Here is a 15,158-nt window from a genome sequence, read left to right as displayed (position 1 = left end):
CAACCTTAAACACTTCATGAGATACTTCTGATAATAATTCGCGAAATTTACTTTTAAAAGGACGATCTTAAGAAATGGAATAGGTTAAATGTGATGTGGAGAAAAGATGGATAAAAGTAACCAATGTTATAATTAATATATAATTAATATATAAAACGCAACATTGACTTAGAAATTGTTTATTAACAGGCAAAACAATATCATCAATCATACAAATAATCAATAATGCATCCTATGACTATCTTACGAGGGCACGCTGAGATTTCATTTACTCGAATCATGTGATAGACAAAGTACTTTCTCTCTCTCTCTCTCTCTCTCTCTCTCTCCCACATTTTCTTCCTTTTCTCTTTTATACACTTCATTCAGAAACAATTGCCCTATATGCAATACAGTCAAAAATATACGCATGCATACACGCATTATATTGTATATTCTCGAACACATTTACACTTCGGATTCTCGACGAATATGATCGCATATAAATGTTACTAAACATTGTGCTAAAAGTTCTAACAGATGAGATACGAGAGAGGAGAGATATATATATAAATCAAATCTATTTACATATAAAGATCATCTCGCATTTATATCGGAATTGTAAAAATAAACGATATTAAGTTGCACGATTGCTTTATAATATATGTAAAAAAAATCTGATACGTAATTATTGACACTGGTAGATGCACAGTTTCACAGTCAATATAAAAATGTTCTCAGCAACTTACTTTAAGAACCACAGACATATTTTATCAAAAAGAAAAGAACTTTCTGTTCTTTGTCGTTTGTTTGTCGACAATAAATCGTACAAACACATGAGATTTTTTTTATAAAAAATAAATTGCTATGTTGTATCTTGTCTATATGGATGTGAAAATCATGTATAATTAACAAATAATCGCTATTGACATTTTTAATTAAATAACAAGTCAATAAATCAAGAAATCAATTTCATTCCACGAAAAGTATAGAGAGAATAAATTGTGGAGAGGAAAACAGATTCGTCGAGGTCTGAGAAGACTCGCGTTACAAACGCACTACGAAAATAATATATATAATATATCGAATGTTGGAAAATCCCCGATTGCAATTCACTTTTTCTTTAGTATACTGCATATAAATTAATTACGAAAATTCCACTGTACTGCGCTTGATCTCATTACAGTTCATCCTTAACTATTGTATACCTATTTTTACTTGGCGCCAGTTTTTTAAACGCGGATTCTGGAGGCGTTGTAGGCGTTTTTACTTGTTTTCCAGTAACTGGTATTTCATTATTAGTAATATCAGGACCGTAGTGAAACTCGCGATGAAGCTTTCCAGAATACAAGTCCTGTAGAAAAGCTTTAAGTTTTCCTTCTACAAAAATGTCATTGAAATCATTGAATAGGTACATGTGTCTAAAGCTATCTATTGCAATCAGTGGCAAATCTGCTGTGCTTTTCCCCAAATGGTGCAATGGATGCGCAAATTTCAGGCCGTCAGCGGTTAAGAAATTTATATTCTCTGGAAAAAAAAAAATCAAATCAGATTTGAAGCTTTACGAGAAAATAATATAAATAATGCAAAAATAGAATAACATACGTTTTTCGCTTAATAATGATTTAGTTACGATATATTTGTATTGCTTGACGCTTTGTAAGTCATCAGGAGCATGGAACAATATAAGGAATGGCAAGCCTTCCTCTGTTAGTTCTTCAGCATTTTCAAATGTTATTTCTCTTACAAATGGCACACACTTCTCCTGCGCCCATACATTTAATTCGTCATAAACTGATAAACTTCCCTTGTAAGTTTCATCCATTTCAACAGATAGAGCTTTGTCTGATCGGAAGGCAATGATAGGTTCTCCAGGAGGATGCATTGCTTTACTTGCATTCCTACATATTTCAATATATTCAAATCACAGATCTTTATTCAGTAGTAAATATATATTATTTCAGTCACACATTAAAAACATATAGAAATATAATTATAAAAGGAAATATTCTCATATTCAATTTATATAATATAAATATAAAGCATTTAATATAAAGTATTTAATTGAACTAATAAAATCTCTTAAAATTAAAATTGAAATAAATGATTAAAAAATGAAAAATAAATATCAAAATTATTATTATTATTCAGCTTGTGTTAAATTAACATAAAAATTTGAATAAATCGTTTGTAAAATATATATTAAATTTAATAATTTTTCAATTATGTACCTTCATATATGAAAAACTTATCTATAAAAAAATGATACCTAATATAATTTTAACAGATTATAAAAAATACAATAAAATTGTATATTATGCAGAAAATAAATAATATAAAAAAGATAAAAAATATAATCTTGTATATACTCAGTACAAAAGCCATGAGCTTATGTATACCACTTACTTACAGCAAATGTAAATGCTGACCAATTTCACAGTTTTGATTGGAACATGTGCTTGTTAAATAAAATATTATAATTATAATTATTAAAATGCAGATTATATGATATTGTTATGTTAGCAAAAAAAATTTCTTTTGCATCTATATCATTTTTTTAAAGAAATATTTGTATTATAAAGAAAAATTTTTGTTACAATAATATTTTATATCAAAAATAAAAAGAATCTTACCCAAAACCAACATAAAATTGGCAATCATCCTTCAAATTAGTGGCAACTTTTCTGAACAATTCATATTCTGGTACATCTTTTCGTTCAAAGTATCCTATAATCATACGTTTTTTATCGTCAAGCTGTTCAAGCTCTCTCAAGTCGGAAAATTCTTTAATGGGATCTTCCAACTGCTTTCTGACAAATTCTTGGAATGCTTCTACTGATCGTTGTCCTCTGTATTCTCTCTTAGTTGGTTGACCGTTTCTTATTACTTTTAACGTTGGATATTTGGTTATATGAAACCTAGATGCCACAGAGGCTAAGAAAAAAAAATACTTGTAATAATTTAAATGTATACATATAAAAGCTAATCTATTTAATATACATATAAATTAATATTCAAATTCTGCTTATATCTGTTTATATATGCATTTTATAGTCACATTTTAAATATATTTACTTTCGCGATCACAATCCACTTTGGCCATTACTACTTTTCCAGACTGTGGAAATTCTTCTTTAACCTTATCTGCAGCTTCATCAAATATTGGTGCTAATAAGTTACTGAAACGACACCATTGTGCATAAAAGTTGATAAAGACCAGTTCATTATCAGCTGCAAAATAATAATTAAAAAAGTAGGTACTGCATTCAATTATATTTATTAGCATTAACATTTACTACACGTCATATAAATCATATAAATCATCTAAATAATATATTTTACCTAAGGTTTCGTCAATATTTTTACTTGTGAGTGAAAGGGCACCTTCTTTTACTTCCTCTGCTATATTGTTTGGCAAACGTATCTAGAAATACACAGTATTAATTATGCATCATACATTCTGTTTTATTAAAATCTATATGAATATTCATAGTTAGATTTTATATTTAAAGCTTCCTTAAATTTATCTTTAGATGTTCAGTAACAAATAAAATAATTCGCAAAATATCTGTGAAGATAAATTTAAGGAAGTCTTAAATATAAGACCTGAATATAGACACTAATATATATCATGCAAATTGATCTTTTAGTAAGTCATGCATTATATATTTTAGAACAGAATACTTAAACATTGTCAAATACATATAATACTACTTCTTTTATCGATATACGACCTTTATTCTGAATCATAAATCCTCTATCCTGATGATTTTTAGGCTATTATAAATATAGGTTACAATATGATAAATATTATAGAATTATAGTAATAAGCATTTAAATAAGAATGCTATTAACTGCAAAATATCATTTCAGTAATATGAAAGTATGCAAGGATTTTAAATTCACATTTTGCAATAGATCATGCAAGACCTTTTTTTTTAAATCAATTTATGTGTAGATTGATTGGATTGTATTTTTTCATATGCAAAATTATTGTATTACAACGGTAGAGGTTATGCTGCATAAACACAACAAGGCAGAAGCAGATTGTTGATTTGTGTAAGGTGTTTAGATAAATAATAATTGGGAGATAAAAAACGAATGGAAACATACATTGTGGGTGACTTCCGTTAATAAAGAACTATTAAATTGACACCTCGCGAGATGTCAAATGACGTGGCAACGCGACGGCGTAATTACTTACCAGCAGACACGCGAACGTAAGTACTTTGAAGTGAAATATATCACAGTGGAACAGCATTTTGCGATTTCGCGACGACTAACTCGACGGTACGATGAGTTTTGGAAACACCATCAGTGAACAACCGCCTGTGCGTCAATTGCTACGAGCTAGCGGCACATCGTCAAATCGAGCGTGGAGCAATGAAGCCAATGAACATCTTCGAGACTCGAGACATCGATTATCGCCGCGTCTCTGCCGATGATGTTTTTCAAAATTCCAGTAGGTGGAATCTTATAAATGTACACACCCGCGAGTATTCTATTGGGTTGTCCGGAAAGTTCGTGCTGATTAACTTATATAATTTATGTATAAATGTATACTAATAAATGTATACTAATAAATGTATACTAAAATTTAAATTTTCTGCATTTCAATTTTCCTTCAACATCGGCACGAACTTTCCGGAAAACCCAATACAATTGTTTCATCTCGCTTCGATTTTTTTAATAATAAATAATTCTGAATAAGTTTAATTCGCTATTATCGATATTTTTAATTTGGAATTAAAAAGATTAACATCAGAGAAACGATATAATTAAGATACGATATAATTTCGAAGTTCTTTATACATGTCAGCGCTCTTGCGTCTGAATCATTCTTGTATGTATTTCTTGTATATAATAAATAATAAATAATAATTAATTGTTTATCCTTGTCTAACTTAATAGAAATATAGAAAAGAATTACAAAAATCGTGGATATTCTCAATAAATAAAATGAACAGCTTTATTCAAATTTCTACATTATCGACAGTTGAACAATTTTATGCCGACTCGAACTATTAACTATCGATAATGTACTGTTAATAATATACAGTACGCTTTGTAAGATGACGTTGTAAAAACATACAACCGGTAATCTCATATTCTCGTTTCGCACATCATATTATTCCTCACCAATCGTATCTCTATTTGTTCACTGACAGTTACTAGTATCAGTACCAATACTACCAATCTGTATTTACTTGTTCATGACGTTCACGTCATAGAGTAGATGATCAACAAGCGCAGAAAAGAAGAAATAAAAAAATCGGCTACGGTGTAGAGATCTGCAAGGTATCGTGTTTTTCTCTTTTGTTAAATTTTCTTCTTTAATTAAACGATACTCTGATCTATTTCTAATGTTAAACAATTCTTAATGTGTTAAATGACATCAAGTAATTTCGATTGAACTGTGTTCAATAATGTATTTTTTTTTACAGGATAATGATTCGCTTTATTAGCTTATTGTAATTGTTTGAGTGTTAAGAATGGAACACACGGGACAAGTACTGTTCGCGACACTCATTTTGTCGGTGCTGCATTGCACAATTTCAACGTATTTCGGAAATGTATTCGCGCAGCAAACTGACGAGCCCTATGAAATTGGTTGGCTCTTCTCTGACAACTTTGCCCAAATTAAAAGGATTCAAAGATCTCCATATCTTAAGAGAGAATCCGAGGATGATGGTTCGCCAAAGATCATCAACGGTCAATGCCGAGATAAGTTGAATCAGCTTTGCGGAGATATAGATAGAAATAACGATGAGCTTATGCTGCTCGAGTGCATTCAGACTTTCAAGGTATATGTCTATATTATGTAAAAGAGCAGGATGAATATTAGATGTAATTGTTGTTGTAAACTTTTTCAGCCTACTGAGATATCTGGAATTAATCAGAAATGTCAGGAAGCAATTTGGTTCTACATCAAAAATATCACAGATAATCAAAACATAGAAAGGCTAACTAGAAGAGTGTGTGGTTCACAATTGGATACCTTACAGTGCTCCAGTTCTGATAAAATCCCTGGGGATTATTTATCTTGCCTGATCGATAAACGAGAGATAGTTAGAGATCCTGATTGCATCACTTATATTCAGAGATTAGAGTGGATTGCTTTCAGTGATTTCAGAATTCTGACTCCCTTCAAGACAGACTGTGCAAAGGATATTAAACAGTTTAAGTGCGACAGTCTACAACCATATAGAGATATATCACAAGGTCAGATATTGGCTTGCTTGCAAGAACATGTCGAACAACTGCAACATGAGTGTAGGAGACATATTCTCCATGTATCTGAAATTCAAGCAGAAAATATCAGATTAGATCGTCAACTGTACATGGCTTGTACTCATGATCGCACTAAGTTTTGTCCTAATATTCGACCAGGCAGTGGTCAAGTTTACAAATGCTTAATGAAATATAAAACTGACAGGTAAATATTTAAATGTTAATCTAAATGTATATAAAAAGTTAAATGTTACAATATAGATATAAGAGATTTATTAATCTAGAAATCTTCTAGATATGTATAATATATATACATATATATATTTGAGCTTATTTTTATATTGACAGATCAATGACTGCACAGTGTCAAGAGCAATTAACAAGGAGAGAAAAGCTTATTGCTTCTGACTACAAAATTAGCAAAGGTCTTGTTAAGGCATGTAAGGAGGATATTAGAAATAATCACTGCAGGCGGTCTGTGTCTGAGGACAAAGAGATTAAGCTGGCGCAAATTTTGCTTTGTCTGGAATCGGCAATGAAGAACGGCAGCAAAATCGATGGAAATTGTCAAGCGGAAATGTTTGATCACAGGAAATTATTAATGGAAGATTACAGATTATCGCCAGAAATTGTACACAAATGTGCCAACGACATTACGACTTTTTGTAATAGTCTCGAGGTCGGTGGTGCCACAATACATTGTTTAATGGAGCATACGAGAACAAGGAAAAGAAAATCGAGAGTCGCGCCGGAATGTCAAAGAGCGGTAAATAATTAATAGAAGAATTAAGAGTTTTAGGATGGATTTTTTTCCAGAATTAATAACATACTTATTTCAAAATTCTTTAAATGATATTCTAATATTTATAAGAATGTTATGTTGCTAAAAAAAATTTCATCTTTTAATGAAATGTGTAATTTCACAGTTAGAAGAGTTAATTATGGAAGCTGATGCTGGCGAAGATTGGAGAATTGATCCAGTTTTAAGAGAACAGTGTCAACCTGTGGTCAATTTAGCTTGTAGAGACGTAAGCTTATTTTTATATATAAAATTTTTATATATATATATTACAGATTTTAACCCAGCTTACAATTATGACTTCATATAAAAAATCCTAGCCTCTATATGAAATTTTAAACTTGCTTTTTTTATTCAAATATATTTTGTAATTTATTTGTCAAATGCATTTATTACTTCTTGTTTTTATTAAATATTTGAATATTTAATTTAGGTACACGGTGGAGATGCTAGAGTAATATCTTGCTTAATGGAACAATTAGGAACAGAAAGAATGACCGAGGCCTGTGAAACTGCCTTGGTGCAAATACAGTATTTTATCGCCAGAGATTTCAAACTTGATCCGCAATTGTACAGAGCATGTAAGTTTGATGCTGTTCGTTTATGTCATGCAAGAACCGCATGGGCTGGCAATGGTAAACAAATGGATCCTGAAACTGGACCACTGGTATTGCCATGCTTGTATCGGCATGTGTACCAGAAAAATATGACAGTAAGATTATTAAATGTATAATTATTTCTTAATTAAAGTTAAAACTTAATAATTCAGTTTTCAAATTGTAAGAATTTATATTATTAACACTTTATTATTATATTTTCAAAAAATCTCGTTCTTATTTTTAAATATTCCGTTTTTTTTTAAATATTCCGTTTAGTTGAGAGCGGATTGTTTAGAAGAAATTAGACGAGTCATGAGGCAACGTGCTATGAATGTTGACTTGCAACCCGAGATAGAAGAAGTATGTTTCAATGAACTAGCAACACTTTGTTATGACAAAACTGCGAAGGGAGAAGAAATTCTATGCTTGCAGGATAATTTAGAGAAGTACTGATTATCTTGAATAATAGAAATTACATAAGAAAAATTTAAAAAAGCTTGGAATTACACTATTGATAATTTTTAATTATTTTATAATCATTTCTCGCATACACGCTATTTTGATGAATATTTTTGTTGCAATTTTTTCAGTAATTCCGAGCTATTTTTTTATATTAAATTTTAATTAGATAATAAAAAAATTAAATTTTTTATTTAAATTTACGTTAATTATAGCTTGAAAGAAAAATGCAAGTTTGCAGTTGGCAATTTTACTGAGGAACAAGCTGAACGTGTTGATTTAAATCCCATAATTTCTTCCGCATGCCAACATATTATGGAACGTCATTGCGAAGTACGCCTTTATTAATTATTTATTTTATTATTAGTATATTTATTACTATTATTTTTATTTTACTGTTAATGATGTTTACTTTTTAGGAAGTATTAAAATATGGAAAAGATGAAGGAGATATGATGGAATGTCTTATCGAGCATAAAAACGAGCTAGATGCACGCACCGACTACAAATGTAAAGCAGCAGTGGAACATTTTCAACTGATATCTTTAAAGAATTATCATTTTACATACAAATTTAAGGAGGCATGCAGGCCTTACGTTAAGAGATGGTGCCCTAAGTAATTCAGTTTCTTAATATATAAAAATTTAAATATTTTGAATGTAAAATAAATTATAAACTAAATTATAATATATTATAACATAGATCGAAGACAAAAGCCAATGTGATAGAATGCTTAAGCTCCATTGTACAGGAAGATATAATGAAAGATTCTCAGCATCGTGTTATGAAGGATTGCAGGCAACAGCTGCGAGCACAACTTTATCAGCAACGAGAAAATATTAATTTCGATCCATTCCTGCAAGCGGCCTGCGCATCAGATGTCAAACAATTCTGTTTTAATGTGGAACCAGGCAATTCACAGGTATTGACAGTGTTTTGATACACTGAAAATTTATAGTGTATATGTAACAAACTATTTTCAGTACTGACAGTATATATTAGAACATAGCTAATATCTTTTAGAACAATACTCTTTTTGTTTATCTATGTGTTTATCGTATACATGTAATAACTGAAGAAAATATTTTTATTGAATTTTACATTTTTTAAAGTTAGAATATAAACCTATTTAATACTTGTTATATTTTCATTGTTCAATATTTGTTAATAACAATTGGTATCTATTCTTTGTTTTCTAAATTCTATTGCTGGCTCTTTAATTAAATAGCTGCTCTAGCAAATTCTAATATTATGATAAACTTTACTGAAACTTAAGTTATTTTAGGTATTAGAATGCTTGGCATCACACAAGTCTAAACTATCGGACATGTGTCATAAACAGCTGTTTAAGATAAGGAAACAGGAGTTTCAAGATAGTTCCAGTGATGTTCCTTTACTGAGCATCTGCCGAGCTATGATAAAACAGTATTGCCATGATGTGAGCAAATCACAAACTTTGGATTGCCTTAAAAGATATAAAGATGAACTCACTTTCGATGATAAATGTAAAAACATTGTGGTTCGAAGAATGATTGAACAAAATACGGATTATAGGTTCAATACTGCATTGCAAAATTCGTGTGGCTATGACATCGAAAGACATTGCAAAGAGGTAGAAAAGAAAATCTATACGTAACTAATTTAATCCTCCAAGATCATCCTGAATTTTATTACCTCAGAATAGTCGGATCTAGTTCACCTGGATTGCAGAGCTCGTTGAAGGAACCGTTATGTTTTTCGAAAGGTTTTTGGACTCTAAAAAATCTGAAAAAATTCCGATATATTCTTTCAACATTTAATAAGAATACAATTGTACAGTTTTATGATCGAAAATTGTTTTTTTCTTTTTGTACTTTCTTTTTTGAATTTGAGGTAGAATTGGAATAAAATGCAAAATGCATTTGTTGCAATAAAAATTTATAACTTTTTTTATATGTGTATGAAAAAATCTTTTTAGTCTCAAACAGTTCAAAGATAGTACTTACGAAAAAAAAGTAATAGTATCTGCTTCAAAAGAGTATAATTTTTGATAACCTAAAGATAATAATAATTATGGTTTATAAAAAATACTTTTTCAAAATAATTAATATTTTATTTTAGAAATGATTACTTAAAACAAATATAAATAGTTTGAAGAAAAATATATTTATTATGCGTTATTACATATGTGATACTCTCATTTTGAATACGAGCGAATCTGTTCTGAATTCTACTTCTATTATGATGCCAAGTAGTTTACAGTGGGTTAACATTTAATAATTAATTTATGAATATATATTACTATAGGTTATAATACACGAACGCACTGACAAAGAACTCGAAGGAAAAGTAATTAAATGTTTGAAGATCAGATTTCGGGAATCGAAGCTGACTACTAAATGTGAACATCAAATGGCTAACATTCTCAGAGAAGCTGCATTAAATTATCATTTAAATCCGTTATTAGCAACGATGTGCGCGCATGAGGTAAAAAAAAAATCATAAAATCATAATTTACTATTTATCTCATGAAAAATTAAAAATTTATATTGAATAATTTATGTTGAATACTATTGCATAAGACTTTATAGAGAGAGTTATTATAGAATTTAATTTCAAACAAGTTTACAAAATTTCTCTTCTGTTTTTTAGATTGAAACTATATGCCAATCGGATGAAAATGAGCCTGGTGCTGTTGAAGAGTGTCTTAAAAGGAAATTCAATGCTGGAAATCGAGATATGAGGGAAGAATGTCGTTTGGAAGTCGCGGATCTGATAGAACAAAGCAAAGCTGACATTAACGTGGATCCCTTATTGCAGAAAGCTTGTGCTGTGGATATCAGCAAATATTGTAGTGCAATACCTCAAGGCGCGGGAAGACGTATGTAATATTGTTTATTAGTAACTACAGATTGAAAATACGAAGTAATTTTGTCAGGAACAAATCCTTCCAAATTAAAGTCTACTAAATTTTATTGATTTTTGTATGTACATGTATGTGTTAAATATAATAGAAATATTTTATGTGTTAAATATAATATAATTAATTTGAATAATAATTATATTAGATATAATGTGCTTGCAAAATGCGCTAGAAGACAGTAATAAATCCTTGCAACCTGATTGTTACAAAATGTTGACTACGAGAATGGAAATGTTTAAAAATGCTGCCAAGGTCTGTAAAAGAATACCATTATACATATCTACTAGTTTTTTTGTTTATTTCGGAATAATTGTATTTTACTTATCGCATTACAGTTAATCGCGCCAAATACGTTCGAGGAATTATACACGACGGTAAATCGTTCTCCAGCGAGGCGTTACTTCATAATCGTCGGTTTTACTATAATCGGAGTGATCTTCATCGTTGGCATGTTCTGCGGTCGCGTGACCAGGCGGACGATGATTATGAAAAACAAGTGACGATACACCCGTCCACTAGTGAAATGACTTTCGTGAAATTAGTCGAAGGATTGTAATACGATAGACTACACATATGTGTTGATCTGATTGGAGTGCAAGTTCACGATAAAAGAAGAAATATCGGTCTTTTTATACCTTTATTTATGAAATTTTTTAAAATGCGAACCTTTGTATTAATAATTGGGGGAAGGGGGAGAAGGCTACGAGATTTTTAACGTGGCTGTTAAATACACGCGATATTAAATGCAAAACGAAAATTGTAAGCGTAAGAATATGAGGTAAGAATATTCGAGGATTTAACAACATAAGAAGATTTAAATATTTAGATATATTATACTGTAACATTATGATTCCAAAAATACAGGGTGTTCTATAGAATTTGTAACAAACTTAAAGAGCTCATTTCTTTGTATTCGTTGAAAAGAAATGCTCTCAAGTTTGTTACATGAAATAACGAAAGAAATTATGTTATTTGATATTATGATTTTATATTCTGTACATGTATTCTATACTGTAGAACGAAAGAAATTATGTTATATTATATTCTGTAGATCGAGATTACTGCGAAAGGAAGAGATATTTTATTAATTTTTAGTAAGATTTATTCGTAGGATTTTTAAAAAGCAATAATTTTTTTCTTAAGGCGAGCGATATTATTTTATCTTTACCTGCGAGATTTTTATTTGAAAACAAGGAATAAAAAATAGTGAAATAAAATAACCAGCAAATTCATTCGTCTTTGTTAGCAGAAACGCGATTTTAACGAGAGAGCTGCCGATATGCCAAAGATTCTTGGAAATATATGCCGCCGGAAATATAAGAGACGAGTGTACTGTTGTTGCCTAGAGTCCGTTTCCGATTTAGAAACCTATATACGGAGAGAGATATCGTAATTGGTGAAAATACGAGCACCTAGTTATTCGAAGTGCCGGGGGTGCTCTGTTTCTTCCTTCTCCCAGAGGTTTCGCTCAATCTTTGCGATGAAGTTGGAGAGAAAATGGGAGCATACATGCCTGAGGGTTCGTCTGGTGCTGGTTCTCGAATAACCAGTTTGAAGCGACTGTGTAACGATTATTCCTGAGAGACCCTCGGGGTCATCCCGCGAGAACGACTCCGTGTACAAGCCTTCTCATGACGACAGAAGTTTCTGCGATTCTGATGAGCTTTCTGTACCTCGTGTAAAATGAAGATTCTGTACAGAGCTTGCGAACGAAATGTGTTTCTAATTGATTTAAATCCAGAGAGACACACGCTCGATGGGCACAAGTTAGTCCGAGTCTTCCATTCTTCAAGCCTCAATTCCTCGCCTGTGACTTTAATACGATGTGCACATATACGCCTATATCTTCGGCTCTCATGTAAATATATACAAGAATTATAAATTTTTATTTGTCAGAAATATATATACGTATATATAATATACATATATACATATGTGTGTGACAAAATACGAGCAGCATCAATTATTTACCACATTTCTGATTATCTTTTCTAGATGAACGAGTAACTTAATTGCGATCCTAAATAAATGAGCAATTCTTTTATAGATAAAAAAATATTAAGACGAAAGCATAAATTTTTATATAATAATCATGCATAATTTTGTCGAGATCGAAGAGAAATGCAAGCTTTACTCTAAAATATTAAACTAAAAAAAAATATAATTTAAAGCTCATCGTCAGTTATATATAGCATGTATGCTTTCAATTTTTATTACAATTAAAAATGTTACAAAAAGATCAGATTAATTATGATTACATCAAATTGTATAGGAAAATTATCTTCTATATACGCGTCACTTTAATTGCAACTCTGTATAAATACATAAGTAATTTCACAGAAAACATCATTGGCGAAAGCATAAATTTTTGCGCGATAATCACGGGCTTTCATCAAAACAAAAAGCGCGTGCTGAAATGTTAAACTCAAAAAATATTAAAAATTAAAAGATTATTAATTATTATTGTTCATTATATCCATTATTTTCAATATTTAAAAAATATTATTGTATATATTTTTTCTCTGCTTTTTAATATTTTAAAAATAATATAACATTTTTTAAAATAAAAAATGCATTGCGAGAAAATATCTCGGACTAATTGCGGATGTTACATTAAATTTTATGAAACAGTCGATCGTTTTTTTACATGCCATTGGTTGTGTGCATGTTATCAATTTTTTAACGCAATCCTCGCGATAGGTAAACGCGTTTAACTGAGTGGTTCACCGCGATGGAGAGCCCGCCATATTTACTTTGCGCCGCGTCGCATCAGTTCGAAAAATCGTCACGCCTTGCTCACGTTTTTTTCAGCCATCACGAGTAAATTGCCTGTTGAAATACGAAGTTCCCTTCCCTTGCGCTGAAACGGGGGGCGCATAATGGAGTTAATTAGCGCATGCTACCGTTGCAACCAACTGTGTGAGCAACTGTGTTGCTCAATATTCGCAATTATCCGCGCTGATCACGCGCGCAACATCGCACGCGGCAGCAACAACAACAAAAAAAGAAGAGAGAAATAAAACAGGTAAATAAAAGGCATTAAAAGAGAATAAGCGCGAATTTTTTTTAATTTGTGAGACTGAATTTTAATCCTTTGAAAAATTATTGATTAAAAAAGTTTTTAAATAAATTTGCGACGCAATTTGTTTTAGGTTAAGCGAAAACGTTGATAGGTTATTCTTTTAGCTTTCATTTTCTTTTTATTTATTTCAACAAAGAGGAGTTATGATGAATTTTTTTATACTCTTATGTTCTATAAGGAAAAGCAAAAAAATTCGATTTTGTTCCGAAATATAATCTTTTTATATCGGTCCGCGCTTATAACGTAATACGTTTACAAATCTAGATTTTATGTATGAGATAATCTGTATTTACATTTTACTTTTATTAATAAATATACACACATTTATTTTTTAAATTCTATGTCATAACGCTATGCAGAGTTATGTATTTACGTGTAAAATATAATAATATGCTTCTATGAGTAAATAAACTATGTAAATTATATTTTACGTGTCATCTAAATAATCTATGAATCGTCGAAGTTTATGTTCTTTGTCCTTGCATTAGAACTATTATCTTGTTTATATTTACCATAAAAAAAACTTAATTACTTTTTTCTATATGATTATCCAAATTTATAATAAGTTATAATAATAATAATTTATATATTCTACTATTGCTTGATTTGTTTACATAAAAAAGATTGTAAACTTAACGTAAACAATTCCATGTAAACTTAATTATAAAATATAAGGCAGGACCTTAATAACGTAAATTGCGTGCTAAATGTACGTATTTATCGATAAAAGAGAAGTATGAATATGAACCACATATACAGAACCTCTCATAGATTTATTGTAGCGCGCTCAACATCATATGCGCGTTCCGAATACGGACCTCTCTTATGATATATCGATCGCAATGATCAAGATATCAATATGTATTTCAATATGTATATTCTCTCGCGTGCATAGTATATTGATATCTCGACATTCAAAAGATAAGGACTTCAAACGCATGAGATGGAAATGAGAGATATCAGAATTTGACGAAATTCGAGAGATGTTATCGTCATATTTATCGGTATATGTGGGTGCATGCATGCACATAATTAGACGTTTGTTTCCGGGTTGAGCTCGAAAATCAACATCCTTATTGGTAATAATCAGAGAGATCTCAATTTCGA

General features: G+C 30.5%; 2 protein-coding genes across 2 annotated transcripts; one reads left to right on the top strand and one right to left on the bottom strand.

Annotated features, from left to right (window-relative positions):
- Positions 1–1,159: 1,159 nt before the first annotated feature.
- Positions 1,160–4,240, bottom strand: LOC105618552 (endoplasmic reticulum resident protein 44). Its single transcript, XM_012200084.1, has 7 exons — positions 4,184–4,240; positions 3,322–3,403; positions 3,055–3,210; positions 2,613–2,913; positions 2,390–2,437; positions 1,585–1,880; positions 1,160–1,506 (listed from the first exon to the last, which is right to left on the bottom strand). The coding sequence occupies exons 1-7, from the start codon at positions 4,238–4,240 to the stop codon at positions 1,160–1,162; spliced, it is 1,287 nt and encodes a 428-aa protein (XP_012055474.1).
- A 1,231-nt stretch (positions 4,241–5,471) lies between these two features.
- LOC105618551 (Golgi apparatus protein 1) lies at positions 5,472–11,469 on the top strand. Its single transcript, XM_012200083.1, has 14 exons — positions 5,472–5,783; positions 5,853–6,415; positions 6,559–6,976; positions 7,137–7,238; positions 7,443–7,721; positions 7,885–8,054; positions 8,283–8,400; positions 8,487–8,683; positions 8,770–8,989; positions 9,353–9,679; positions 10,354–10,533; positions 10,699–10,927; positions 11,115–11,221; positions 11,305–11,469. The coding sequence occupies exons 1-14, from the start codon at positions 5,472–5,474 to the stop codon at positions 11,467–11,469; spliced, it is 3,387 nt and encodes a 1,128-aa protein (XP_012055473.1).
- Positions 11,470–15,158: the final 3,689 nt, after the last annotated feature.

The sequence above is a fragment of the Atta cephalotes genome, assembly GCF_000143395.1.
Source record: "Atta cephalotes unplaced genomic scaffold scaffold00017, whole genome shotgun sequence".
Taxonomy (NCBI): domain Eukaryota; kingdom Metazoa; phylum Arthropoda; class Insecta; order Hymenoptera; family Formicidae; genus Atta; species Atta cephalotes.
This window is presented reverse-complemented; position numbering and strand designations above follow the sequence as displayed.

Bases quoted from the DNA above. Each gene is read 5' to 3' on its own strand.
- LOC105618552 (XM_012200084.1), bottom strand. From the start codon at position 4,240: ATGCTGTTCCACTGTGATATATTTCACTTCAAAGTACTTACGTTCGCG. The intron at 3,404-4,183 runs GTAAGTAATTAC...GTGTATTTCTAG, and splicing joins TTACGTTCGCGTGTCTGCTG to ATACGTTTGCCAAACAATAT. The intron at 2,914-3,054 runs GTAAATATATTT...TTTTTTTCTTAG, and splicing joins AGTGGATTGTGATCGCGAAA to CCTCTGTGGCATCTAGGTTT.
- LOC105618551 (XM_012200083.1), top strand. From the start codon at position 5,472: ATGGAACACACGGGACAAGTACTGTTCGCGACACTCATTTTGTCGGTG. The intron at 5,784-5,852 runs GTATATGTCTAT...AAACTTTTTCAG, and splicing joins AGTGCATTCAGACTTTCAAG to CCTACTGAGATATCTGGAAT. The intron at 7,722-7,884 runs GTAAGATTATTA...TATTCCGTTTAG, and splicing joins TGTACCAGAAAAATATGACA to TTGAGAGCGGATTGTTTAGA.